This window comes from Pleurodeles waltl, chromosome 3_2 (genome assembly GCF_031143425.1).
Source record: "Pleurodeles waltl isolate 20211129_DDA chromosome 3_2, aPleWal1.hap1.20221129, whole genome shotgun sequence".
NCBI lineage: Eukaryota > Metazoa > Chordata > Amphibia > Caudata > Salamandridae > Pleurodeles > Pleurodeles waltl.
Window position 1 is genome coordinate 70,634,160 of NC_090441.1, and position 26,175 is coordinate 70,660,334.

Genomic DNA, 26,175 nt, shown 5'->3' on the forward strand with positions numbered 1-26,175 from the left:
GCAGAGTTCTTTGGAAGGCAGGAGACAGGCCGGTGAGTTTCTGGAGCCAAGGCAGTTGTCGTCTTCTGGTCTTCCTCTGCAGGGGTTTTCAGCTAGGCAGTCCTTCTTCTTGTTGTCGCAGGAATCTAATTTTCTAGGGTTCAGGGTAGCCCTTAAATACTAAATTTAAGGGCGTGTTTAGGTCTGGGGGGTTAGTAGCCAATGGCTACTAGCCCTGAGGGTGGGTACACCCTCTTTGTGCCTCCTCCCAAGGGGAGGGGGTCACAATCCTAACCCTATTGGGGTAATCCTCCATCTGCAAGATGGAGGATTTCTAAAAGTCAGAGTCACCTCAGCTCAGGACACCTTAGGGGCTGTCCTGACTGGCCAGTGACTCCTCCTTGTTGCTTTCTTTGTTCCCTCCAGCCTTGCCGCCAAAAGTGGGGGCCGTGGCCGGAGGGGGCGGGCAACTCCACTAAGCTGGAGTGCCCTGCTGGGCTGTGACAAAGGGGTGAGCCTTTGAGGCTCACCGCCAGGTGTCACAGCTCCTGCCTGGGGGAGGTGTTAGCATCTCCACCCAGTGCAGGCTTTGTTACTGGCCTCAGAGTGACAAAGGCACTCTCCCCATGGGGCCAGCAACATGTCTCTGGTGTGGCAGGCTGCTGGAACTAGTCAGCCTACACAGACAGTCGGTTAAGTTTCAGGGGGCACCTCTAAGGTGCCCTCTGGGGTGTATTTTGCAACAAAATGTACACTGGCATCGGTGTGCATTTATTGTGCTGAGAAGTTTGATACCAAACTTCCCAGTTTTCAGTGTAGCCATTATGGTGCTGTGGAGTTCGTGTTTGACAGACTCCCAGACCATATACTCTTATGGCTACCCTGCACTTACAATGTCTAAGGTTTTGTTTAGACACTGTAGGGGTACCATGCTCATGCACTGGTACCCTCACCTATGGTATAGTGCACCCTGCCTTAGGGCTGTAAGGCCAGCTAGAGGGGTGTCTTACCTATACTGCATAGGCAGTGAGAGGCTGGCATGGCACCCTGAGGGGAGTGCCATGTCGACTTACTCGTTTTGTCCTCACTAGCACACACAAGCTGGCAAGCAGTGTGTCTGTGCTGAGTGAGAGGTCTCCAGGGTGGCATAAGACATGCTGCAGCCCTTAGAGACCTTCCTTGGCATCAGGGCCCTTGGTACTAGAAGTACCAGTTACAAGGGACTTATCTGGATGCCAGGGTCTGCCAATTGTGGATACAAAAGTACATGTTAGGGAAAGAACACTGGTGCTGGGGCCTGGTTAGCAGGCCTCAGCACACTTTCAATTGTAAACATAGCATCAGCAAAGGCAAAAAGTCAGGGGGCAACCATGCCAAGGAGGCATTTCCTTACAGTCACGCAGTCCCCTATACTACTTCAATTATTCCTTTAGTATTTAGTTTTTCAAATTCCGCTTTTATCTGTTCTCAACTATTAAGGGAAGAACTTTTTGAGAAGGTAGCCCTTTATGCAGCCCAAACCTCCCCTGAACACACAGGGAAATTCTTTCTCCAACATTCTTTCCAACCCCAAGAATTTGATGTCACTAATCTCATTCACTACGTTTTTTTTTTTTTTTTTAATATGATGGGAGGTATAATATTTGGATTTTACATAACACCCACCTCTCTATGATGTATCCAGCTCATTATACTATCTCCCTTCTTAGAGACATAAACCTTTCCAGAAGTATAACGATTTTTATACTCAATAAGACCTATAAAATATCTGTGTAATTCAATTAAATTTCCCCCATAATCACAAGGGTTAATGTCTGGTTTTAATAGTGTCACTTTCCCTTCTAAATTCTCCTTGTAGAATTTACTTGCTATAATAGTGATTTTGGCCCCAAAGTCAAATAAAACTCTGGTTATGTTTCCCTCAACCTCAATATAATCAAGAGGTTCATTATTACCTTTGTCACCAATCTGCTGGACCATTTATCCACACCCAAAACCTGAGTTATTGTCATTTGCATCTACTTTGTTTATCTTTTGTTTAAGGTTTTTCATTCTGTAGACTATCAAAATGTCCCTTCATTTTACCTTAACGACAGACCGCTTTTAGAGCAGGGCATGATTTATTGTTGGCCAAATGACCTGTTTTATTACATCTAAAACACTTCCTCTCCACTTGAGATTGTTTAATCGTATTGTCAGTGTTTTTATACTCACTTCTTTATGTCTCCTCTACCACCATCCTATTTTTTTTCTCTTCCCTGCTCAAACATATGTACTTCTTTAATGGAGTCTTTACTCACCACCTCTACACATTTCATGGAATGCTCAATCTTTTTAACAATGAGCAACATCTAATTCTGAATGGGTTCATCCCTGCGCCACAGTTCATCCCGCACTTTATCTGTGTATCACACCAACATGAATTGATCCCTTATGCATTAATCTAATAAAGAATCAAACTTGCAGGATGAAGCTAAATGCTTAAGCTCAGTTACGTAATTCTCTATAGACTCTCGCTCTTTCTGCATTCTTTTCCCAAAATAGTAACGTTAAAGGATGATGCTTACTTTTAGCAAATAATGTCAATCTGATTTACATATACATGTTTCATATTCATTAAGATCAACTGCCTCACTGTCAAGAGCATTAGGAATATGATCAAAAACCTATTGTCCTTCCGAACCCAGAAGTGTTGTTCTCCTCATCACTTAACGACGTGCCACATACTTTTGCATAACCTTCAAACACCTTTTTCCATTTAGCCCACCTTATGGGCAGATGCCCTGGACTGAATAGAAAAAATGGAGGCGCTGTGATATTTTGCATGCTAGCAAAAAAAACTGTTCAACTATCCTAGACCTTAAAGAAATATCATTATGAAATAATTACATTTCTAGGAATATTTATATAATACAGCATGAACCACAACAGCCTCCCTTCCAGATGCAAGTCAATACTATGAAATGTTTCAGAATCCTCTTGTCAGGGAATATGTCTGTTCAAATAAATTAAAGTATTTCCCCTTCTTTTTAACAAAGGACAAAAATGTATCGATTTATGTGCGAGGCACTCACAATGATCTCCATTAATATGGTTGTTGGCCAGACGTGCGTGTCGCCAAGCAAGTGCACTTTGGAAAGGTGTGCCTATTGCCGTGCGAGGCACTACAATACCTTTGACCAATATGGTTGTTGACTGGAGAGGCTTGCTCGTTGCCGAGCAAGTGCACAAAAATGTATATGATTAGTTGCTTCGAGCGTGCCTGTCATTGTATGAGGCACTAGTGAAGGCGTGCCTATCACCATGAAATATTCACACAGTGTTACTGTATACGGCTCAATTTAATGCCGCATTGTCAAAGACCTGCGCCTCTCCTTGCATTACAGTAATCAGGCAGATAAACAAATATGACAGTCACACAACATAGACTGATGTATGGCTTTCTGCAGGCAGTAGAGCTTGTATGGAAGGTAAACAAATATGTCCGTCTCACAGCGTATGCTGACATGTGGCGTGAACCTGCAGCACTTTCTGCAGGCAGTAGAGCTTGTCTAGAGGGTGTGTATAAACGTGGAACGAGACACTTGTAGCTCATGACAACGCAAGCTTATGCAGATGCGTCACAGACGCGGAACGAGACACTTGGAGCTTGAAACAATGCAAGGTAATGCTGATGCATCACACACTCATCTCCTGGGCACAGGCTTTCCTGCGTACAACAGCCGCGGGCAACAACTGCCCCTAATTGCGCAAGTAACAAGTAAGAAACACAGTACCTTATGTTAATGAATTATAGTTATAACTATAATAATCCAACAATGGGGTTTCATTGTTGACGCGAAGGACCATATTAATATGAAGAAATAAATTTTCGCTGAGCAATGAGGTTGCACTTTGAATGTTGAGATGCCTTATCTTCATCCCATCCTTGTCGCCAGTGTTAAAAGGTATAAATCAATGAGTGATAATAAATCCAAAGTCAGTAGCGATAGTGAACAAAGGGTTATTATATTGTGTAGCAAAATAAGACATCTCAGCCATCCTCTTCAGGGCAAACCACTATTCAACTGATTCAAAGCCTACATTTCATTTAGAATCATACCACAACCATTACAAGGAACAGAAACCCACATTATAAAGGAGCTAATGCTAGTTACCACAAGTAGACTTTGCCGTACATTTCATTGCAATAAAACTGTAAGGCACAGACGTGAAACTTCACGCCTATTTTCACTTCACATTACGGTATGTATCGAAGTTTAAGGAAATTTGAACGAGGAGAAAGTGGTGCTTGGGAATAGATACAGGACTGCTTCAACCTCTAAACTGCTGCTAACGTAGGTCACTTTTTATTCAACAAAAGGCTCAAGAAGTATATAAACAGCTACAAAGTAATTTTAATCTGACATTTATTAAAAGCCCATAACACATTCTACTTTACTTAAAGAAGTTCCCCAGATGATCAGAAAATGTGGTTTACCTTCCACTGCTAGAATACCTGGAAACTAACAAACCCTGGTTCCCATTTGCCTAGGGTTTAGACCTAACAATGACAGTCGTATTTGTTTTCAAAAGTAACCCTTAATGATGATTACATCTCCCTGGATGCTGGTCAGGCAGTGCTGATTGTGCTTTCATTGATATGGTTTTGCTTCCTATACTCATTTGGTTTTGCTTTCTATACTCATTTGTTGTGGCACACCATTGACACCCATCTTATTTGACTAGAAGGTACAATGAAAACAATCCAGAAAAGGTTTGTCATGCATGTTAGTAGTAGGAGAATCTGGTGCAGTGCCCTTCAACTGATTATGCAAAACAGAGGTCAGTGTGCAGGGAGTCCCCTTCCCCACCCCCTACTTGTGGCCAGCATCTCTGAGTATAGCATACAGTATCCACTCCTGTGGAGTCCGACAGAATCCTCCATTTTATATTTGACTGCACTTGGTCAGTCTGCATTATGTCACCCACGTTCCTAAGATAAATTGTTCATTTACTGTAAACAGACCATTGACCAAGCAGTGATCATTTGTGGCTTGGTCTATGTTAAAACTCTTTATAAAGTACTCCTATAGTACCTTCTAAGAAAACTGCAGACAAATCAAAAGGCAGCTATGATTTTAAATCGTAAGAACTTTTATCTTTATCTCATCTCTCAAAGATAAATGGTCTTCCTGTTTTGAAGTAGATATTATAGAAACGCTGGTGCATTTGTCAAACGGTGGTTCAACCCGGTGGACCGCTGTTATTTCAAAAAAGGTTTCACAAGTATGAACATTCTCTCCATCTAGAATACTCCTTATATGGTGCTGATCCTTAGTGAAAGCAGGTGGTTGAAAAATCTCTTATTGAGTGGCCAGGGCATGGGAAAACTGCCACTGTTCTTTAAAAAAGTCTTTAGGTTTCAGTTGCCAAAGCCATTCTCACTTTTATGACCTACCCCTAGTGCTTTAGTATTCTACGGTGCTCTAGAAATCTTTAAAGTAAGTAAATACTTCTTCCATAGCGGTAGTCTTTCAGAGGAAACTTGTTAAGCGTACCCTTACAGTGATCTACAACTGTACTTTCTAGTGTTGTAAGAACAGAAAAAAGTTTGCACTAGAGAATGAGAAAGAAATGTGGAGCAGAGAAAGTGTCATTAGTTTATGTGAATTAGAATATATCTCAAGGCACTGCTGGCAAGAGAGCTACATTGGAACAAGTTTTGTTGTAAATCCAGTGAGTAGCAGTGTGACAACATTTGGTGAGTGAGTTGACTGAACAGCAGTGCACAGATGCTGTACCACCTGTTGGATTTTAGTTGTGACTGTGAGATCCCTACAAAAGATCATTAGATCTCAGGGGGCGCTTCTTAATTAGAATGCTTTTATGCTTCTGTTGAAGCAGTTGTGTATCTCTGTGATTGCTGCTAGCTCTTGCTGGTCCAATAAATTCTCTGCTTTGTTTTGCTGAATGACTCCAAGATGTGAGTGACTTGCTGCGATCTGTGACACTCTTTGCCCATCTGATGTCTGACACCATCCTGCAAGGCAGTGCCACCTCTCACACTGCACCGATGGAGCCTGCAGATCGTAAGTATAGCCCCTACCAAATCCCTCCTACCCCTCTGAAACAAATATGTGTATGATGATAGGCATCAAGCGCCTGTTGGCTGGGTGATAGGCAGATAGATAGATTTATGCTTTAAAATGACCATGTGAATATTTCCCCCTTATGGATATAAACAATGTGAGAGTGAGGAGCGAGTGACACACACACCTGATTATTACTGACTAAAAAATATTTATTTGTAAATTCTTTTAAAGGAGTACAACACGACCCATGGGTAAAATAATGTTGCAGGGGCAATAATGATTGAGAGGTGGTGGGGTTGCAATATTTCTCCCTTATATAATCAAGGGCCTAAATTTCTAAGGAACGTGTTCCCCACCGATGTGCCGTCTACTGCCCCTTGAGTAAGACAGACCACACAAGGAGGTAGCTCATTTTAATTCTTTAGGTGTTAAACTATGTGGAATAAACTGCTTACCACTCTCTACCCCATACCATCCTATCTGCTCTTTAGGAAGCATCTGAAAGCTCAACTATTTGCTTTAAAATCTGCTTTTCTATCAGTAGCTCTGTGAGTTAGTAAACAGTGTCAGGACTCCCTATGTGGGGTACCAGTTTGTCCTTTACAAAACTTTCAATCACCCAGTTAATCAGTGTACATGCGGAAACAGTTGGAAAGTGCTAATAATGCAAAATATGAACTATAATTGAATATTTAGTTGGTTGAACAGAGTTACATCGGCATAGTAAGCTGCAAAAATAAAAGTGCTTGAGGACATAGCAGGACTGGGGGTTGGAATGGGGCTGCAATTGGTTACATCTTGCAGCAGCAGAAAGAGATGCGAGTAGTGTTGCTGTACTGTCAAAGTATTTGCATCATGGGAAAGCTGCTCTCAACATGGCCATGGGTAAGGAGGGGCTGTTTTAACTTGCATGTGTGAGGCTGAGTTGATGAAGGGTTGATATATTAACTTTTAAACTGTGTCCACCTTCGCCTATATGAGAAGTGTTACTTGTTCGATGGCATGTGTGGCTGTAGATACACATGCTTTGTATACCTCTGCCATTTAGTGTTGGGTCTGGATGTGTGCAAGTTGTTTTTTCTTTAAAGAAGTCTCTTGAGTCACGAGGCAAAGTGACTCCTCCTCTTGGTGATAATGCGCGTAGGCATCGACTCCACTGTTAGATTGTTTTCTTTCCGCCATTAGGTTCGGACGTGTACTTTGGCGCTCCGGTTCTAGACAGTTTTGGGTCCCCTTTGGTTTGATGTTAACTTGTATACCCAATGGTATTGTTTTTGTTTGCGTCCACCGTCGTCTTTCAAAAACCCAAGCAATCCTTCTGTTATCGATTTGAAGTGATCCAGTCATGGCCTTTGGTCCTTCTTTCTTGTCTCATCGGCTTTGACCAACGATGCGCTGCTAATGGACCAAACTCCTTTTCAATTCTGTCCCAACTGCCATGCGAAATACCCGCATACAGACCTCAATCAGATTTGCAACCTGTGTCTGTCTCCCGATCACAGTGATAAAAAACTGTGAGGCCTGTCAATCTTTCCGATTGAAGAAAACATTGGAGGACCGTCTGGCGTGTTGGAAAGAAATGCAGCAAAAAAAAACTGGAAGAGACACTCAGTATCGTTGGGCATCATGATGTCGAACAAGCAGAGGAGGAACTACATAAGGCCTTAGCATTTGAGGAGGAGGCCCTTTCCATAACAGACTCCGGCTCTGACATAGAATTAGGACTGTAGATGCAGGACCTTCCTTGAGGACACCACATAGTTAATACTCATGACCCTGTCCAGCTCACTAAAAGACAATCAGTTCCAACCAAAACTTCAGCTCCCAGGCCACCACCAGGTTATGGTAGGCATCGAACATTTGCTAAGGATGCTCCGCCCGCAGGCCTGGCACCGAAACCCAAGCTGAAACCTCCTGCACCGAGCCAACTAATCTTGGTGCCAAGCCGACCATCTGCCTCATCCGATATGAGCACCCTGGCTTTGGCCACTTCGGTTCCAACCACCTTGGCACCAAAACAAAAACCAAGTTCGGCACCAGAACCGATCCTTGAGACCATGAAGGAAAGGCTCGATCCGAAGCAGAAGATACAGATCCAACCTTCCAGAGGTCAGATTTTGGCAAAGGCAGTCCAGCCAGCACCTGCTCCATCTAAGCACCAGCTTTCTTTTGACGAGGCTATCGACCTACCTATACCCCCTAAGAGAAAGGACATTGCAACCAGTCCTCTACAGCCACCTTTGCCTCCTTCTCCTCCACCTCCAACACCTCCTCATTCTTCTCCACATCACTCTCTTACTAATATAGGAGATATTACTCCAAAAGGCTCCTCACAGTCTTATGCTGGGGATCAGGGGAAGAGGGTATGATGGTCACCAACACACAGATCCATGGGATCCCCCCCGGAATAATGACCCAGGCTTATACCCAGCTAAGCCATCAACCCCAGATGATGCTACATCCTTCCAGGAACTTATAGCTAGGGCAGCGGCATATCATGAGGTCCCCTTGTACAAAGACCCCATAGAGGATGACTTTCTCTTTGAGACACTTTCTTCTACCACTAGGGCATGCCAATATCTGCCCATGGTAAAGGGGATTCTTCACCTCTCTAAAGATCCCGTGTGCACACATATTATTATGCCAAGAGTAGATAAGAAATACATAGATGCACACTCAGACCCACCCTACATCAAGGGCCAACTCCCCCCAGACTCGCTGGTGGTATCTAATGCCCGTAAGGGGGCTAATTCTCAGGCATTAGCAGATGCCTCTCCACCCGATAAGGAGCCTGAACTTATTAATGCCTTAGGGGGGAAAGGGTGGCAGCACAGGCAGCCAACCATTGGTGAATTGCCAATACCCAAGGGTTGTTGGCTAGCCCTGACAGGGCTCACTGGGATGAAATGAAGGAACTCCTCTAACATCTCCCTGAGGATTACAAGAAAAAAGGCCACCAAATTGTCCAGGAGGCTAAACTAATCTCAAATAATTCGATCAGATATGCTCTCGATGCAGCGGACACAGCTACCAGGGGCATAAATACATGCATACTGTTGCGTAGACATGCATGGCTACGCATATCTGGCTTTAAGCCAGTGGTACAGCAGATGCTCTTGAATGCCCCTTTTGACCAACATCTGTTTGGTCCTCAGGTGGATCAAACATAAGAAATAATTTAAAAAGATGCAGAAGTTGCCAAACCAATGGGGAAGCTCCAAACTCCCACTCCTCGTGGTTCCGTTTGGAACATACACATACAAATAGGACACCAAAGTACCACCATCAGAAGGCTCTACCTCTTCCTATAGGCAGCAGTATCACACCTCCCCTTCAAGAGGGTAATATAGAGGTACATATAGAGGGAATAATTCCAAAGAGCATGGAAAGTGTGCTTCCACCCACACCACACCCTCCACCGCTAAACAGTCACTGACTAAATTCTCAATTCCCCTGACCATTTAACACCTGTCGGGACGAATACAGCTTTTCTTCCCTTCCTGGAAAAACAAAAAAACAACAGACCAGTGGGTGTTAGCTACTATCCAACAAGGTTAATGTCTGGAGCTCATCAAAAGACCTCCAAATAGGCTCTCTTGCAAAAAGGAGCCATAGAGCCTGTTCCTTTAGATCAACAAGGTTCAGAAATATACTCCCTATACTTCCTCATTCCTAAAAAAGACAGTTCACTCCGGCCTATATTAGACCTCAGGCCCTTAAATCATTACATCCTATCAGAGCACTTACACTGGGTAACTCTTCAGGATGTAATTCCTGGAATACAACAGGGCGACTGCATTGTCTACATTGGACCTAAAGGGTGCTTATTTTCACATTCCAAACATCCAGCTCAGTGCAAATACCTCAGGTTTTTGATAGAGGAAACAAATTATCAGTCCAAAGTGCTCTTATTCGGAGTCACTACCACACCTCCTATGTTCACCAAATGTCTAGAGGTAGTTGAAGCACATCTATGCAGACGGAGTATTCATGTCTTCCCGTATCTGTACGATTTGCTCATCTAAGCCAGTACACTTCATTTGTGTCTGCAACACACTCAGATTACTCTACAACTTCACCAACTGGGGTTTACAATCAATGTACAAAAGTCACACCTCCATCCTTCACAGGCTCATCCTTATCTAGTGGCTATTCTCAACACACAATTGGGTCTAAGCTACCCAAATGCAGCCAGGATTCACAACATCACCATGCTGCTACATCAGTTTCATCCCAATCAGCACATAACAGTCAGAACAGTTTAAAGACATTTAGGCATGATGGCATCTTGTACTGCTATATAGAAGACTACGTAGGTGTCCACTGCAGGAATGTCTGGCGAGTCAATGGTCTCAGTTACAGGGTCAGTTACAGGATCTAGTGTTGATAGACAGCTGCATTCATCACCCCCTGAAGTGTAAAAGGGGTGGCTGTTCGTAGACCCTGTTCCTCACATCATTCTCACAGCAAACACAACCCTCACAGGATGGGGTGCACACCTAGAGTATCTCACAGTTCAGGGTCTCTGGGGCACCAAACACCACATTCTCCACCTCAACTACCTAGAGCCTCAGGCAGTTCACTTAGCATTGAGAGCATTTCTAGTTCACCTGCAAAGCAGGGTTGCATTGGTTTGGACCGACAACACAACCGCCAAGTTCTATTTACAAAAACAAAGGGGACTTCATGGTCTAACTCACACACTTTAACTAAACAGTATTGTGTGGATATACTAGCATGCTAACAAGCAATTACAGGACTGGCAGTGCTACGTACCCTTTTTCTTAAAACTGCTACACCCACACGATAGCCACTACTTCCTGAAGGGCACTGCTTTATAGTCTGTGCAGAGCCTGTGTATCTACAGCCACACAGGCCATCAAACGGATTATGTTACTTACCCTGTAAGCATCTGTTTGTGGCTTGTGGTGCTGTAGATTCACATGAGCCAGCCCTCCTCCGGGACACCTGTGGCTCTTGCAGTAGCTTCTTATACTTTCATACGCATGGGCATCTCTTTACTAACAGTCACACTCCATTCTGGCCTGACTGCGGGAAAACAATCTAACAGAGTTGACGCCTATGTACATTATCATTAAGAGGAAGAGTCACTTTGCCTCGTGACTTGAGAGACTTCTTCGAAGAAAAAGAACTTGCACGTATCCGGGCCCAACACTAGATGGCAAGAGTTTGCAGAGCATGTGAATCTGCAGCACAGCGTGCCACAAACAAGATGCTTACAGGGTAAGTTACACTATCTCTAGTATTGATTGCAGGAATAGCGCTTTAGTCAAGAAAATGAAGGTGCAGTGAGGGCTGTAATAATAGTGACTATTTTTAGTATGCACACCACACTTAAATTAACCCCACATACTCAGAGGGTATTTTTATCCATTTCAGTGGTATACCTTTTACTGATGGCAGGATGAAAATCAGTGATTCGTAGGTTCATGCATCTGAACTGCGTCTCACTTTGCAGTTGCCTACTCCACTGATCTACATTATCAATATTTTTGTATAGTAGAGCTGATGGTTAGGAAATGTTTACTGCAGCTTTGATGCTGTGCATGTATGTCTGTATGTATGTGTTACAGCTTAGAAAAAGTGAAGTAGTCATGTAGTGCTGTACAGTTTATTTGGCACTACTGGAAAAAGTAGTGAGGTTGAATATTTCAGAGTAACCCTTCTGGCAAATTATGTCCCACTGGTCTTGCTAAATGAACTTTCTTTGCTTTCTTGCAGTTTTGTTTGAAACCTGCAAACAGTGTGGCAGTGATGTGCTGTCTTACCTCTCTTTGCTGAAGCATCAGTCCACATTGGGCAGGGGGGATTGTGAAGCTATTCGAGATTGCCTCAATAGGATTATCTCTATTGGTGAAGTAAGTGGCATCAAATCGTCATTCAGCTTTTATTAGATGGTCCAGGAGACAAAAACATATTTTTGCTTCATAAGAAATAATATTTTGATGACGTTATAAAGGCACATAAGATGCTAAGAAAATGCAAAAAGAAGAACTTGAGCCATGGACCGCAGATCACACAACCACACCTGCAAAATCTCCACAGGGTGCAAGTATGAGGAGATGGATGACATATGGGGAGTAGAGATGGTACCAGGGAATTAAGACACTTTGCATGAGGTTCTGGAGGAGGAGCAAATATGGGAGCACTTTAACTGGGACTCCCCATAACCAAAGATAGACAATTATCCGATCTCTTCACCCAACAAAGAGATGAAGTCAGTGCTCACCAGTGTTATTTAGTATAGTATGACAGAATAAATACATTTCTAAATATCCTCTAGCAGTGTATGTATTTAAGCCAAAAGGTCAACAGATGTACATGTTACCGCCACAAGACAACTGCGTACATCAAGACACATGTCAAACTAGACTTCCTAATAGTAACAGGAGTGAGAAAGAGGTTGTTAAACCCAACAGCTACTACAGTTCTTCCATAACATAACAAAGTAAACCTGGATGCAGCGGGTAATAAATAGACAGGTCTGCAGCTGTTAAATGATGTACAGCAATTGCCATAGCTCTTGTAAGTTTCTAGGGAACCCAAGAAGGGAAGAAATTGATACAACATATTCTCAATACGTTTAAAAGGAGCTAGACATTGTTTTAGAATTAAGAAGCATCTCCATTACCTGTTTAAAGTTATTGCTTTAGGTGGAAGATGCCACAGGCAGGTGGGTACAGGCTCAGTCCAACGGAAGCATGCATAATTTAAGGGTTAACCTGAAGTTAAAAGAAATATAACAGCCTGTCCACTGGCCAGTTAGTGTATCCCGAAAGAACATTAAAAAAAAACAAGGATATGGTGTAACTAGGGGAGCAATACCAACTAGGAAAACATACTGGACACATACTGTAGGTGAGCGCCAACTCAAAGAAACCCTCAGGACAGACAGCTGTATCCTCGGAAAACGTACTGACTGCAACTAAAAATGGCAGACAATTGTTGAACACTCCTTGGCGATATTCTACTAAATTTAAGCATCCCTCTTGTTGAAGCAGTAGTGGCAGAGACCTAAACCAAAGATGTTCAGAAAATACTAGAAAGTGACAGATTGAACCCCAAAACCATTCACTCATAGGGGGAAGTTTGGGATATTATCTTGAAACATGGATATAGTTGACCTCAGGCAAATGGGTGCTATTATTGCACAGAGATGACACAACTGCACCAGGTCCTTGGATTATCCTAGGTATGTACTCTATTAGGCCTTTGTGGGTATTTGCATTTTGTTAAAGACGTTAGGCTGCAAGGGTCTTCACTCTAAACTAGGGTAATCCAACCCGGGCGCTTTCCATAAGGGTAGAACTGAACTGTACTAAATCTCAAATGTTATGGCTTGATCCTCACAATATCTGAAATTACTGTGCTAACTCAGTATTACACTATGTATTCTTAAATACAAATACAGTTTTAAATAATTTACTTCTTAGTTTCATGGTTCTTCACAAAGAATATTTGTATGAAATCACATTCTCTTGGTCTCCTGTTCAAGAAGTTCAAAACTTAATAGTCAAGGAAGTGGTGTAAGAAGTGCTTTTAAAAGAGGAATAACGGGATATACTGTTTATGCTTGATCATCTCGGATTGCTTTGGGATTTTAAACACTTTGGTAGTGACAAAGCTCCAAGACCACCTGACAAGATGTTAGACCAATTCTACAGGAACATCATGTATCCACTTAATATGGTATGCTGTGTTACACTTAGGACCAAAAGTAAAAAATGGCTTACGAGGCAAAGTGGATTGTCTTCAGATGACTAGTGGAGAAACTTGTAAAATGTGGGACTCAGAACAACATAATAAAGGGAACAAAATCAGGCCACCATCCTGTACATGATGGTTACAGCAAAAACATGATAGGGCACCTTTAGGAAATATGTAAGTGTCGGACTGGGTTGAATCTAGAAATATACTTAAAGCACAACATGTTATTGGAGTTAAAAACAGTATATGTTGAGCTAAAGATTTTTCAGTGCAGAATTCAGGACCATTGTAAGATCAGTTGTGGAGGCAATTCGATTGCTATACTTTAGCGTGTTAAAGAATGTTGGAGAACATTCAACGACAATTAAAAGGGCTTATTTGGCTTACACTGGAAATGAATCGCTTAATGACACGTACGCAGCAGCTACATGGTCTGTTGCACACACATTCAGAAAACATTGTGTAGATTCTCAGTCGAGAATAAAAAATCAGTGAAGGTAGAAGGCTACAGCATTTGTCCATTAGTGCCCATTCTTCATAACTATAATGGAAAGATATTGTTCTATGCAGCATGTTAATCTAGTATAGACTCACACAGCAAAATAAGCTAGTTGAAACATTAATATTGCAGCTGGAAAATGTTTTGACTGGCAGTGCCCCCTCAGGGTGATTGGGTGTGGTACATAGTACAAGAGAGGTTTGCAAGATGTTCTCAATGCATTCTTGGAATGTGGGTGAAAAGATGGTAGTTACATACTGGGGCATAGTGGTACAGTTGACTTCATCTTGAGCTTTACTAGCTCTGATTATGATCAATGCAATCTGAAAGATAGATTAATATACCCCCTGTGCATCGAATTCCAAACTGCTAAAGGCCATGTAAGGAAAGTATGTTTCACCACTTGCTGTTTGTGTCCTCCCTGTAACAGCCTGTATTCTCACATCTTGGTCTCTGTGCCTTGAGGGGATGTGACTGTAACCCACTGTCTGCTGTGTCTTGACTGCAGTAATAGTGATTCTCACTTCTAACCTGTGTATGTTCTGTATTTTGCAACATCCCTTCTCATATGCTGCCTTGTGTGCTTTTTGTGTAGAAGCTACAATTTTCATCTGTTGCCTTCTGCACCCTGTAGGAGCTGCCATTCTTGCATTTTGGAACTGTGCCTTGAGTATAGGAGCTGTCCTTGCAAACTTTGTCTTCCTGTGTCCATGTGTAGGGTCTGTAATTGTCTCTGCTTATTTCCTATGTCTTATGTACAGGAGTTGCGGCCCAAGGGCTTGGATATCAAGCAGGAAGAACTGGGAGACCTTGTAGACAAGGAGATGGCTGCAACTTCTGCTGCAATTGAAGCCGCTTCTGTTAGGATAGAGGTAAGAGTATGTGCCTTTATCTAATGCTGAATATCCTAGTTGGAAATCAAGTTACTATGCAGCAGCCCACTGCAGGGCATAACCCATAAACTCATTGCAGAACAAGGAAACCTAGATAAGAGCTGAATATTGTGTTTCCATTGTTGACTGTCCAAGGGATAATTAATCTCTTAAAAATCTTTTTTTCCAAATTATCAATTTACTGTTGCAATTTTCACATCTGCACTAGTAAGATTACCTTACACAGTCTTTGTCATTATTCGTTGTATTCTCTTTTGTACAATTTTTTGATCTGTCTGATTTCAAAGATTAAGTAAAAATAATAACAAAAAATAAGTTTCCTGAGTAAGAACACCACACACAGTCTGACTGCAAAGTCAAACCAGTTATCCTAATGTTTAGAAGTGTCTGAGGATGGTGTGTTAGAGACCAGATTAGACTTTCTTTACTTTGTATTCAATCCAAGGACCTTTGTTCAATGATTACATCAGAACAGAGAAGTGCATACTTCTTTCTAAAGGGGGTACGTTTGTGCTGAGCAAAGTCCTGCACTGTCGAAAGTTGTTTACTAACAAAAAAGGTTTCTTTCTTCCTTGGAAATAGTAGGAGTATCTATCCATAGATACAGATTGCTCTGGAAATACCATTGCCTGCCACTACTTTACCTTAATGCTTTGCATCTCTTTTCTAATAGGAAATGCTTAACAAGTCACGTGCTGGAGACTCTGGAGTCAAACTGGAGGTGAACGAGAAGTTAGTATTGGCACCCAACCCATCCCGAAGCTTTCCACAGCCCAGCAAGATTCCTCTCCCTCCCCATCCTGCTCTTCATTCAATCATCTTCTCTCTTCCACGTGCACATCTTGTTGGATAGTGCGTGCGTAATCCAAGGCACACAATCTTCTTCATATGACCGGCACAGGAAAAAAGCATTGTGGTCAGCCTTTTTCTACTCTTCAGCTAGAACTGCTCCCTGGTCCTGAAGCCCGCTTTAACAACTGTGCAGTAAGGACTAACCCCTTTTAATCCTACGGGCTACTGTTGTTTTTACACAAACTGCTCAGAGAGTGATTCAGAGAAGAGACATCCAGGACTAGGTAGAGCTCGACAGTAGGCAATGAACTATGATACCAATTGAAAGGTTACTCCTCAGTGTAATGGAATTGAAATTCTTTGAAGGGTTCTAACCTCCCAGGTTACAAAGAGGGCAATCCTCTACTTGATCGAAATATGGTGGTCAAAGCCTATAAATCATCTAATACTAATGACTTATTTCAAACCCGACGCAAGTCACTGTACTGTTGGAGAGGAATATCTGCACTTAAAAATAAAATTGAAACAAGTCAAAGGCATGATCAGGTTAATCAGACTGAGGCACATTCTTACCCAGAGGTAATCCGCCATTGCCAAATCCATTGATTATCAATGCAAGCAGAACCAGTGATGAAAGGATTTGGTCATGGCCATCAGAGTTTCTCGCCACCAGTGATGAAAGCATTTCATGGCTGTCGGAGTTTATCGCCACATGTATTCGTGCCAGTGCACTCCATGAATTACCGTATCTCTTGACCTAGAAAGAGAGAAAGATTTCACCCCACTCATTTTGGTTAGAGACTTTTAAAACTTGGCGCTTGATGGAATGCCGGTTGTGCAGATGAATGTTTCATGAGCCACCTTACACATCTTCTGTGCAGTTGGAAATTGTTGGAAATGGGGTTTCTGGTTGGTTAGGGTATGCACCTCAGCCAGGCAGAACCCAGCTTTCTAGTCAGTGCGAGTAAGTTAAACACCAAAAATAACCTGTGCTCACCCTGGTAGCTTGGCACAGAGCACTAAAGCTTATCCCCAGAGGTCATGTGTAAGCATTTGCATAACATACCCACAATGAATAAACCACAAAAAGTGACTCCACAATAAGTTATATAGAAATAAACTGTATTGCATAAAAGTTATAGACCAAAATGACATAAATCAGTAATACCGTCCAAACAGGCACTTGTCAGTCAATCATTATTATGAATGCAAAATAAGGAGAAACATTTTCATATTGCATGTCAGGATGAAAACATCATAGAAGAAACGTTACTACGCATATTACAGGGTTCCCTGAAACAGTATTTGTACATATATTAATCCCAGAGCACAAAAAAATGCAGCAGATAATGAATCGCACATCCTGAAAAATATCTGGGTTGTATGTTACCAGGATGTCAGGGCACGACATACAGCAGAGAAACCCACATCTCACAATAACCAATCACGAAGACAGGAACACTTGCCCTTATATTCGTAGCGATACATGAATCCTGCAGCAAACCGGGGACTCCAAGACTCCTACATGTATATTAGACTTAATACAGTACTTTCTTTGTACAAAAAGAAGCGACTGGCTCCTCTCACAGGGGCTGACATACAGAAAATACCCCGCCTAACCCAGCTCCTCCAGGACCGGTGAACATCCAGGAAGCACCTTACTTCAGTTCCCCTGCATGTGGCATCCAGGGCAATGCAGCTACCCGCTCCATAGAATGTAAGAACACTGATGCTCCTACTAGAAGAAATGTGGTCCGACCAGATGAGCCTCAGGAAATCCTCCCTGACACGGAGGCTGCCACTGTGGCTCGGTTACAGCGCTGGAAGTCTGTCTCCGCTGCCAGGCTTGGCCCCACATGGAGTGACCTCTCTGTTGAATGGGACCACCCCAGGGAAAGGCTCCCCCCCCCCCTTTTCCAAAGGCCCCCGTCCACTTCTGCACAGTTTTTCTTTTTAGCGGCAATGTCTGCACCAAAGTATGTGCCTGCTTGTGCCCTGGGGGCACAGGATGGGGCGCATTTGCCTGCACTCCAGTTCTCCACCTTTTCCGGCCCCTCTTCATGGGTAGGTGGGGACCGACTCGCTGGGAACGGGAGCACTCCCCACACGCCCCCATGAAAGTAGGCTGCAGTACTTCACCACCTGCTAATCCCAGGGCTAGCAAAGCGCTCCTAATGTACTAGGCTACTTGTGCTGAAGCTGCAAAGAAAGCGCTCACCATGCGCTAGGAAGTATGAGATGGGGGTAGAGGGGCACACCATCCAGCCCCTGGAGATCACTGGAGGACAGCACACCACGGTCCTTGTAGAAGGAGTGGCAGTCCTTCTTGTGGCTCAGAAGGCAACAAGACAGCACAATACATGTCTGTCCAATGGCGGTTCCTCATAGCATCACAGCCCCCTCCAGCAGCATCTGGTTCCCGGTCCATGCAGTGTCTAAAAACATGGGGAACAATCCCTGTACTTACACTCGTTTTGTCTTTAGTCTCAGGGGGCACATCAAAGGACCTGTAGAAGTGCACAACACCCCCCTTCAGCCCCATCCTTGGCTCCAGACATCAGTAGGTGGTAAACAAGCCAATACAAATGTAAGTGCGCCCTGTCTCTCCCAGCCTAGGAAGACCATGCAGTATGCAGATTTTATCCTGTTACACCTCCACATCCCTATGTAATGGTGTCTGGAAAGTAAGCACAAAGCTCAGCTGTCAGTTTACCCCACATATGGATTGGAGTCCGGCTGCAAAGCACAAGAGTCATAAGCACAGTGAAATGCCCACCTTCTAAAAGTGGCATATCTACAATGGTAACAAAAAAATCCACCTACACCAATAAGCAGGATTTCTCACTACCATTCCAAACATATAAAGCATGGCCGCCCTACTCCTCATAGATCAGAAAACACCACTTAGACATATGCATGAGCATTCCTAATGCAAACCTATGAGAGGAGCAGATCTCACAGCAGTGAAAAACAAAATAGACTGTTGATAACTACTAGGGCATGTAGTAAATAAAAATATATGTCCTACCTTTTACATAAAAAGCACCCTGTCCATAGTGCTATCTGGTGCCTACCTTTGGGGTGACTTAGATGTAGTAAAAAAAGATCTAGGACTTGGCAAGTAGTTTAACTTGCCAAGTCAATGTGGCAGTAAACTGTGGATACAGGCACTGTGGTGGCAAGCCTGAGACAGGTTTGTAAGGCTATTTTTGTGGGTGGTGCAATCTGCGCTGCAGGCTCACTAGTAGCATTTAATTTACACGCCCTGGGTATATGGTATACCACTTTACAAGGGACTTACTGTAAAATTAAATAAGCCAACCAGGTGTAAACCAATTACACCAAGTTTTAGGGGCGAGAGTACATGCACTTTACCACTGGTTAACAGTGGTAAGGTCCCTAGAGTCCTAAAGCCAACAAAAAGAGGTCAGAAAAATAGGAGGAGAAAAGCTAAAAAAAAAATTGGGTTAAGGGGATAACCCTTGCAGAAAGGGCCATTTCCAACAGGAAATTATACTTCTAGGGCTCTAAAAGACATTCATAGGCATAAGCTTGAATCTAGATGGGTCTCGGGCTTGGTGAGCTTCAAGCTCTTTGCAGAGTTGTTGACTGTTTATCCAACGTCATTGAAAGGTATCAGAGAAAACAGTATTATTCCTAACATCCTAGTTATGGAAAATTGTTGGATGCTCATATGGGTAACTCCTATGACATTCTTTCATATTTGGTATGTTATGTGAATTTGTAGAGTGCGGACAATCACCCGTGAGGGTATCTAGGTGCTGAGTAGGGCAGGCTTGAAGGGGGGGAGGAGGAGAACATTCCTGTTTTGTCTGGAAGAGCCATGTCTTGAGGTTCCTTCGGAAGCCTATGAGTAAGGGGGAGGTTCTGAGGTGTTACAGGAGGTTGTTCCAGGTCTTGGCTGCAATGTATGAGAAGGAGCATCCTCTGCTTCTGGTCTTCTTGATGCGAGGGAGGAACACTCTTGCCTGGGATGCACATCAAAGATGTTTGGTGGGTTGGTAGAAGTTAAAGGAAGTGGTTAAGGTATGCTGGACCTGTGTTGTGGAGAGCTTTGTGAGTATGCTTGAGTAGCTTGAACGTGCATTATTCCTGGACTGGGAGTCAGTGGAGATTGTTGAGATGCAGTTATTTTACGGGATTTTCAGGATGAGCCTGGCGGCGGCGTTCTGGGTGGTTTGGAGTTGGCTTAGAACATGGGCTGGGATTGCGAAGTAGAGGGTGTTTCCAAGGTCAAGTCTACTTGTGATAAGGGCCTGAATGACTGTTTGTCTGTTTTTAAGTGGGTTCCACTTGAAAACCTTGAGTAGCATTCGCAATATGTGGAAGCATGATGAGGTGACCGCATTGATCTGTCTGCTTATGGAGAGGTTGGTGTTCAGGATGATCTCAAGGTTCTTGATGTGGTACACGGGCGGGTGCGGGCCAAGTTAAAAGGTCCACCAAGAGGCGCCCCTGGGGGAGTGGTTGATGCCATAGGTAAGCACTTAGGTTTTGTCTGTTGTGCTTGAGGCAGTTGTTTTTCATCCAGACAGCAACATTGCTCATGCAGATGGCGAAACTTGCTTTGGCAGTGCTGGTTGAATCAATAAGAGAGAGGATGAGCTGTGTGTCATCATTGTAGGATACTATGTTGATGTAGTGGGCTCTGACAATGTACGTGAGGTGCATCATGTAGACATTGAAGAATGTTGGGCTGAGCAATGACCCTTGAGGGACTTTGCAGTTGAGTTTCTTGGGTTTTGGCCCTGTTGGCCACTTCCAAGGCAACAGCAGATTATGGCAGATGGATCAGAGGAAAGACTTCCTGCAGGGAACCAGGTGTCCCTGTCCCTTACAAGGTTTTCAGCCATGGAGTCCCCTGTGAAGGCACTGATAACGTAGATTCATCAGATAGCCCCTGATGCTTCTTCAGAACCCCCATTACCCGGTCACAGGGCATCTCATCTGGAAAGCCTAAGGATGCACTGTGTCCAGTTTTTGTACCTTGAGAGTGAGCCAGGTTCTGGCTTGAAAACGTGTTTCACAGAAGGTTCTTTCCTCCTGAAAATCTTTCACAACTTAATGGATATAAAGAGGCAAACCCCTCAGGGAGCCAGCGTCTCCAGGTGGCCTAGCGGTAAGAGACTGCACCCCTCATCAGAATAACCCAATATAATAGAGTTAAACAAAAATAAATAATGGAAGTGTAAAGTATTGAGTTCTAGGCCAAAAATAAAGCAAAAGTGGATTTTTAATATAAAAAAAGTTACATTCGACAGAGAAAATATGCAAAAAATGCAATAAATGTTCAAAATACAGAATTACAAAATAAATGCAAAGTCATAGAATGCATTAATCCCTAGTTAACAGAATTCAAGTAAGTATTCGAAGTGTCAAACTCATAACAAATATAGACACGCCCCATACAAAGTCCAAGTCAAATAGACATAGAAAATAACTATAAGTCCTAATGACAGCTGTAAAATCCCACAGAACCCAAAACTGTCAGCGAAGACTAAACTGAAACTAACCTTGAACAGCTAAAGTCCTAAAACTTGTATACACAAATCACATTTTCTAAAAATAGATTCTGCAAATTCAGCATAGTGTGATTGTGGTAAGGGTCGCATGGGCAAATCAGAAACATCCACGTGTTTTAAAAAGACAGTAACACACTCCCCCCCCCCCCCCCCCCATTCTTAAGGCTTCCATCTTTTTCCTCAGCAGCTACCCTCGAGAAATGACCAGTGCATGTCTGTCCCCATTCACATTCTTGATCTAGATTTGCCACTTTCCTCCAAATTCTTCAACTATGAACTTGTTTTTTCTTTGGGCTCTGGCTCTGCATGTTCCTGGAAGGTCTGTCCTTCACCTCCTTTCCGGCAGCTTCCTGCTCACTTCTTATGGTCTTTGTCCAATACAGCATTTCTCTGCTTTGGACCTGCATCTCCCTCTTTTCGTAGCAAGTCTGTGCAGTCAGCATCACCTCCTACTATATCTGTGATTCCTGCACCTCACTGTCTTCAGACGTCTGATTGCCGCACTTTACATACATCTGTCCCTTGACCCCTGCATCTCTCTGTGCTTTGGCCTCTCCATCTCTCCTCTGTGCCCTGTCCCCTGCATCTCTCCTCTGTGCCCTGACCCCTGCATCTCTCCTCTGTGCCTTGGCTCCTGCATCTCTCCTCTGTGCCCTGGCCCCTGCATCCCTTGTTTCTGCCATGGCCCTCTCCATCACTCCACTGTGCCCTGGCCCCTGCATCTCTCCTCTGTGCCCTGGTCCCTGCATTTCTCTGTGCCCTGGCCACTGCATCTCTCCGCAGTGCCATGGCTCCTGCATCTTTCCTCTGGATCCTGGCTCCTGCATCCCTCTTCTGTGCCCTGGCCCCTGCATCTTTTCTCTGGACTCTGGCTCCTGCATCCCTCTTCTGTGCCCTGGCCCCTGCATCTTTTCTCTTGACCCTGGCTCCTGCACCCCTCTTCTGTGCCCTGGACCCTGCGTCCCTCCTCTGTGCCCTGGCCCCTACGTCCCTCCTCTGTGCCCTGGCCCCTGCGTCTCTCCTCTGTGTCCTGGCCACTGCGTCTCTCCTCTGTGTCCTGGCCACTGCGTCTCTCCTCTGTGTCCTGGCCACTGCGTCTCTCCTCTGTGCCATGGCCCCTGCGTCTCTCCTCTGTGCCATGGCCCCTGCGTCTCTCCTCTGTGCCATGGCCCCTGCGTCTCTCCTCTGTGCCATGGCCCCTGCGTCTCTCCTCTGTGCCATGGCCCCTGCGTCTCTCCTCTGTGCCATGGCCCCTGCGTCTCTCCTGTGTGCCATGGCCCCTGCGTCTCTCCTGTGTGCCATGGCCCCTGCGTCTCTCCTGTGTGCCATGGCCCCTGCGTCTCTCCTCTGTGCCATGGCCCCTGCGTCTCTCCTCTGTGCCATGGCCCCTGCATCCCTCCTCTGTGCCATGGCGCCTGCATCCCTCCTCTGTGCCATGGCGCCTGCATCCCTCCTCTGTGCCATGGCGCCTGCATCCCTCCTCTGTGCCATGGCGCCTGCATCCCTCCTCTGTGCCATGGCCCCTGCTTCTCTCCTCTGGTTCCTGCATCCCTCCTCTGTGCCCCGGCCCCTGCATCCCTCCTCTGGGCCCCGGCCCCTGCATCCCTCCTCTGGGCCCCGGCCCCTGCATCCCTCCTCTGGGCCCCGGCCCCTGCATCCCTCCTCTGTTCCCTGGCCCCTGCATCCCTTCTCTGTGCCACGGCCCCTGCTTCTCTCCTTTGTTACCTGGTTCCTGCATCTATCCTCTGTGCCCTGGCCCCTGCATCTGTTCTCTCAACAGAGCTATTGCACTTTCTCTGCTTATCATTGTTCTCTGCTCTTTTTGTCGCTGCCAGAATCCTTGGATCATGCACAGAGCTGATGCAGGCGATACAGATGCTGGTGCGATCATCCAAAGATCTACAGAGGGAGATAGTGGAGAGTGGAAGGGTGAGTTTGACAAGCGAGTTGGATAATCGACCATTTAATTCTTGATCTTGATGACTTGACTTGTAATATAAAAATCCGAGATACTTTGTTCTGTACTCAGTAGTGGTGATATTTTACATCTCAAGGAATAGTCGGTGTTTTCATGTCTGTTTTTTATTTATTTATTTATTTTGTATGTGTTACACTCTAGGATCTGTTTGTGAGGCACAGGAGCAGCAAGGGTTACTAGGGCAAACCTGAAAAGTAGCCCTGCCAGAATGGGAGCTACAAAACTAAAGAGTGGAGAGGTTGCTAGGCGCTGCTGGATTCAGTGGGAAGAAATAAATCTGGCAGGGCAGGGTCGGCTATGAAAGGAAATCTTCACAGCCAAGGTTCCCTTGTATGCACTTAAAAAAATATTCTATTGTCCCTTTGGATAAATTGAAAGCACAGACTGCCTTCAGAGCTTAGGGTGTAAAAAGAGGCTCAAACAAGCCCCGAGGAGCACCCTTCGGAGTTTCCACATGCAGCAACAGTTGTTCACGCAGAGGGGCAAAAGGCTTCTCTCCTTGTAAGTTGCTAAAGGGTCGACCTCAAAAGAAGCTGGACTGAGCAATCGCTCGTTTCGCCAAAGTACAAACCAGCTCTTCACCGGCAGAGGCTTCAGCCAGCAAGTGCCACGCATTTTGCGTTACAATAACGCATTTTTCGGTAATTTTCCCTCTTTACAGCAATGCCTGAAATTGTCACACAAAAAAGTGTCCTGAAGTGCGATAAAACCGTGTAGTTCTTTTGTCATTTTGTTAGCTAAGCTCTGAGTACTGTTTATCAAAGGCTACAAGGTGGCTTTGGTGTACAACAGGAGGTATAGGATTCACGCTATATTACAAGAAATATGTAACCCACTATCACAGAAACTCATATCCCAGCCAGGCAAACCTCAGAGATTTGAAGACCTAAACACAAAACGATACACTCGCCTAATTAGCATACAAAATCACCCACTGCTCAATCCATGGTATCAAAGGCGACATTGCTTTCAGTGAGCAGGAGTAAATGTCATGTACCCATGGGAAGAGGCAGACTGGGGTGCACCTGACAGACCCCCACCCCCCAGTTTGCTTAAATGGGTGTAGTTTCTGACATTTATATATGTTTCCCTCGGCTTCATTAGTTGATGTTGCTCGCGAGAAAGTGTCACTCATAGTCATTGAAATGTCACTCATAATTACACTGCAGACAGTTCACAGAGTATCAAAGTCCCATCAAAGGTGGATCTTGTCTCCGCAGCAACAAAACCGCCTAACCAGCAGAACCCCTGCGACATGGTAAGCGCCCACAGGTTAAAGTTTGCCTTCATTCGAGAGTGCCTATAGCAGCGGCCATGTTGAAATGGTCTGCCTGGCCTGAGCTCACCCGTTGACAGCCCTCTGGTGCCCCTCCGGGAGCGGGCAGGCAGCGGAAGGTTGTGCTGAAGGTCTGGCCGGATCTCTACTGAGAAGGAAGCTTTGCCAGCCCAAAAGAGATCTGACATTGCCTCACTCGTCCTGAGGAAAGGATGTAAATATCCAGTTTTTATAGGAGGTTTAATTCTGTACGCTTAGGGGAACAGAGGCTTGGTGTGTACCCAGAAGCAGACTGGATTGGGACACCTCTGTCCCTTGACTCCCCCCTCGTCGTGAGGCACAAAAGATCATCATTCACTGACCACTACCTTGCTCACTTTTGATAATATAACCACCAGCGATTAGATGTTCCCCAATATTGGAATGGTGAAAAGTCCATTACTGCATGTCTGCCTGGTGGACAAGAAAACTTTCAGGGCAGCTGCAAGGCAACATATAGGCATGAACAAAACATCTAAATAAAGATTACTCACCAGGGTATGTGTAGTAGAGTTCACTTTGCCAAAAATAAAAAGCATGCCTGTGCAGGCACCACATACGCAAGGAATTCGTGCCAAAATAGACTGCAAAACACTTAGAAAAGTATGAATTTTTGTCATGGACAACCTAACCAGTGTTGCCTTTGGTGAGGGGCACTTGACTTTCTGCTACGCAATTTCCATTCTTCCATCTGCTTGAGTAGGACAGAGGTTCAAAAATTCCCATTCTCTCTAGTAGCATCTCTTACTTCACACCCTTCCATTCCTGTAAGTCTATCATTTATATCTGGTAGAACCATATTAGCAGTGGTTCCCAACCTTTTCACATCTGTGGACCCCCACTTTATCATTACTGGAACCCGGGGACCCCTACTGAATCATTATTGGAGTCTGGGGACCCCCCACTAAACCATTACTGAAAGCTGGGGACCTAATCTGTTAATTTTAGCTTATTTTCTGAGGAGTCGCAGACCCCCTGAGAAGGCTTCGCGGACTCCCTGGGGTCCCTGGACCACAGGTTGGGAACCACTGTTCTATGGTATTAAACCTTTAGGTAATTGACGTGCTTGCATCGCCTGCCATCTGTTGGCTGAATCCAGAAAAAACACTGGTTCTATTGTTTGTTCAACCTTCTTTAATGGTTCTTCTGCCTGGTGGACATAATAGGACTTTGAATAGTTTTATTTGGTAAACCAACTTTATTGAGTTTTGTTACTGTACGTGTAAATCAGTAACATTAAGTTTGTGACACATTAGCACCTAACCAGGCACCTGAAAGTGAAGAATAACCACCTTTGTCTTTGCGTCAGTATGATCAAAGTATGACAGTATTTGGCTCTTTAAATCCCCTCCCATATCCCAGCCACCTTAGCCC

General features: G+C 44.4%; 1 protein-coding gene across 1 annotated transcript in view; it reads left to right on the top strand.

The window, feature by feature from the left end:
• HIP1 (huntingtin interacting protein 1) overlaps positions 1-26,175 on the top strand; it is a 375,550-nt gene that overhangs the window by 261,514 nt on the left and 87,861 nt on the right. Inside the window, exons 21-25 of the mRNA XM_069226771.1 lie at positions 5,943-6,050; positions 11,796-11,932; positions 15,042-15,152; positions 15,847-15,905; positions 23,344-23,437. Coding sequence (XP_069082872.1) covers positions 5,943-6,050; positions 11,796-11,932; positions 15,042-15,152; positions 15,847-15,905; positions 23,344-23,437 — 509 coding nt within the window. The remainder of the gene's footprint in view (positions 1-5,942; positions 6,051-11,795; positions 11,933-15,041; positions 15,153-15,846; positions 15,906-23,343; positions 23,438-26,175) is intronic.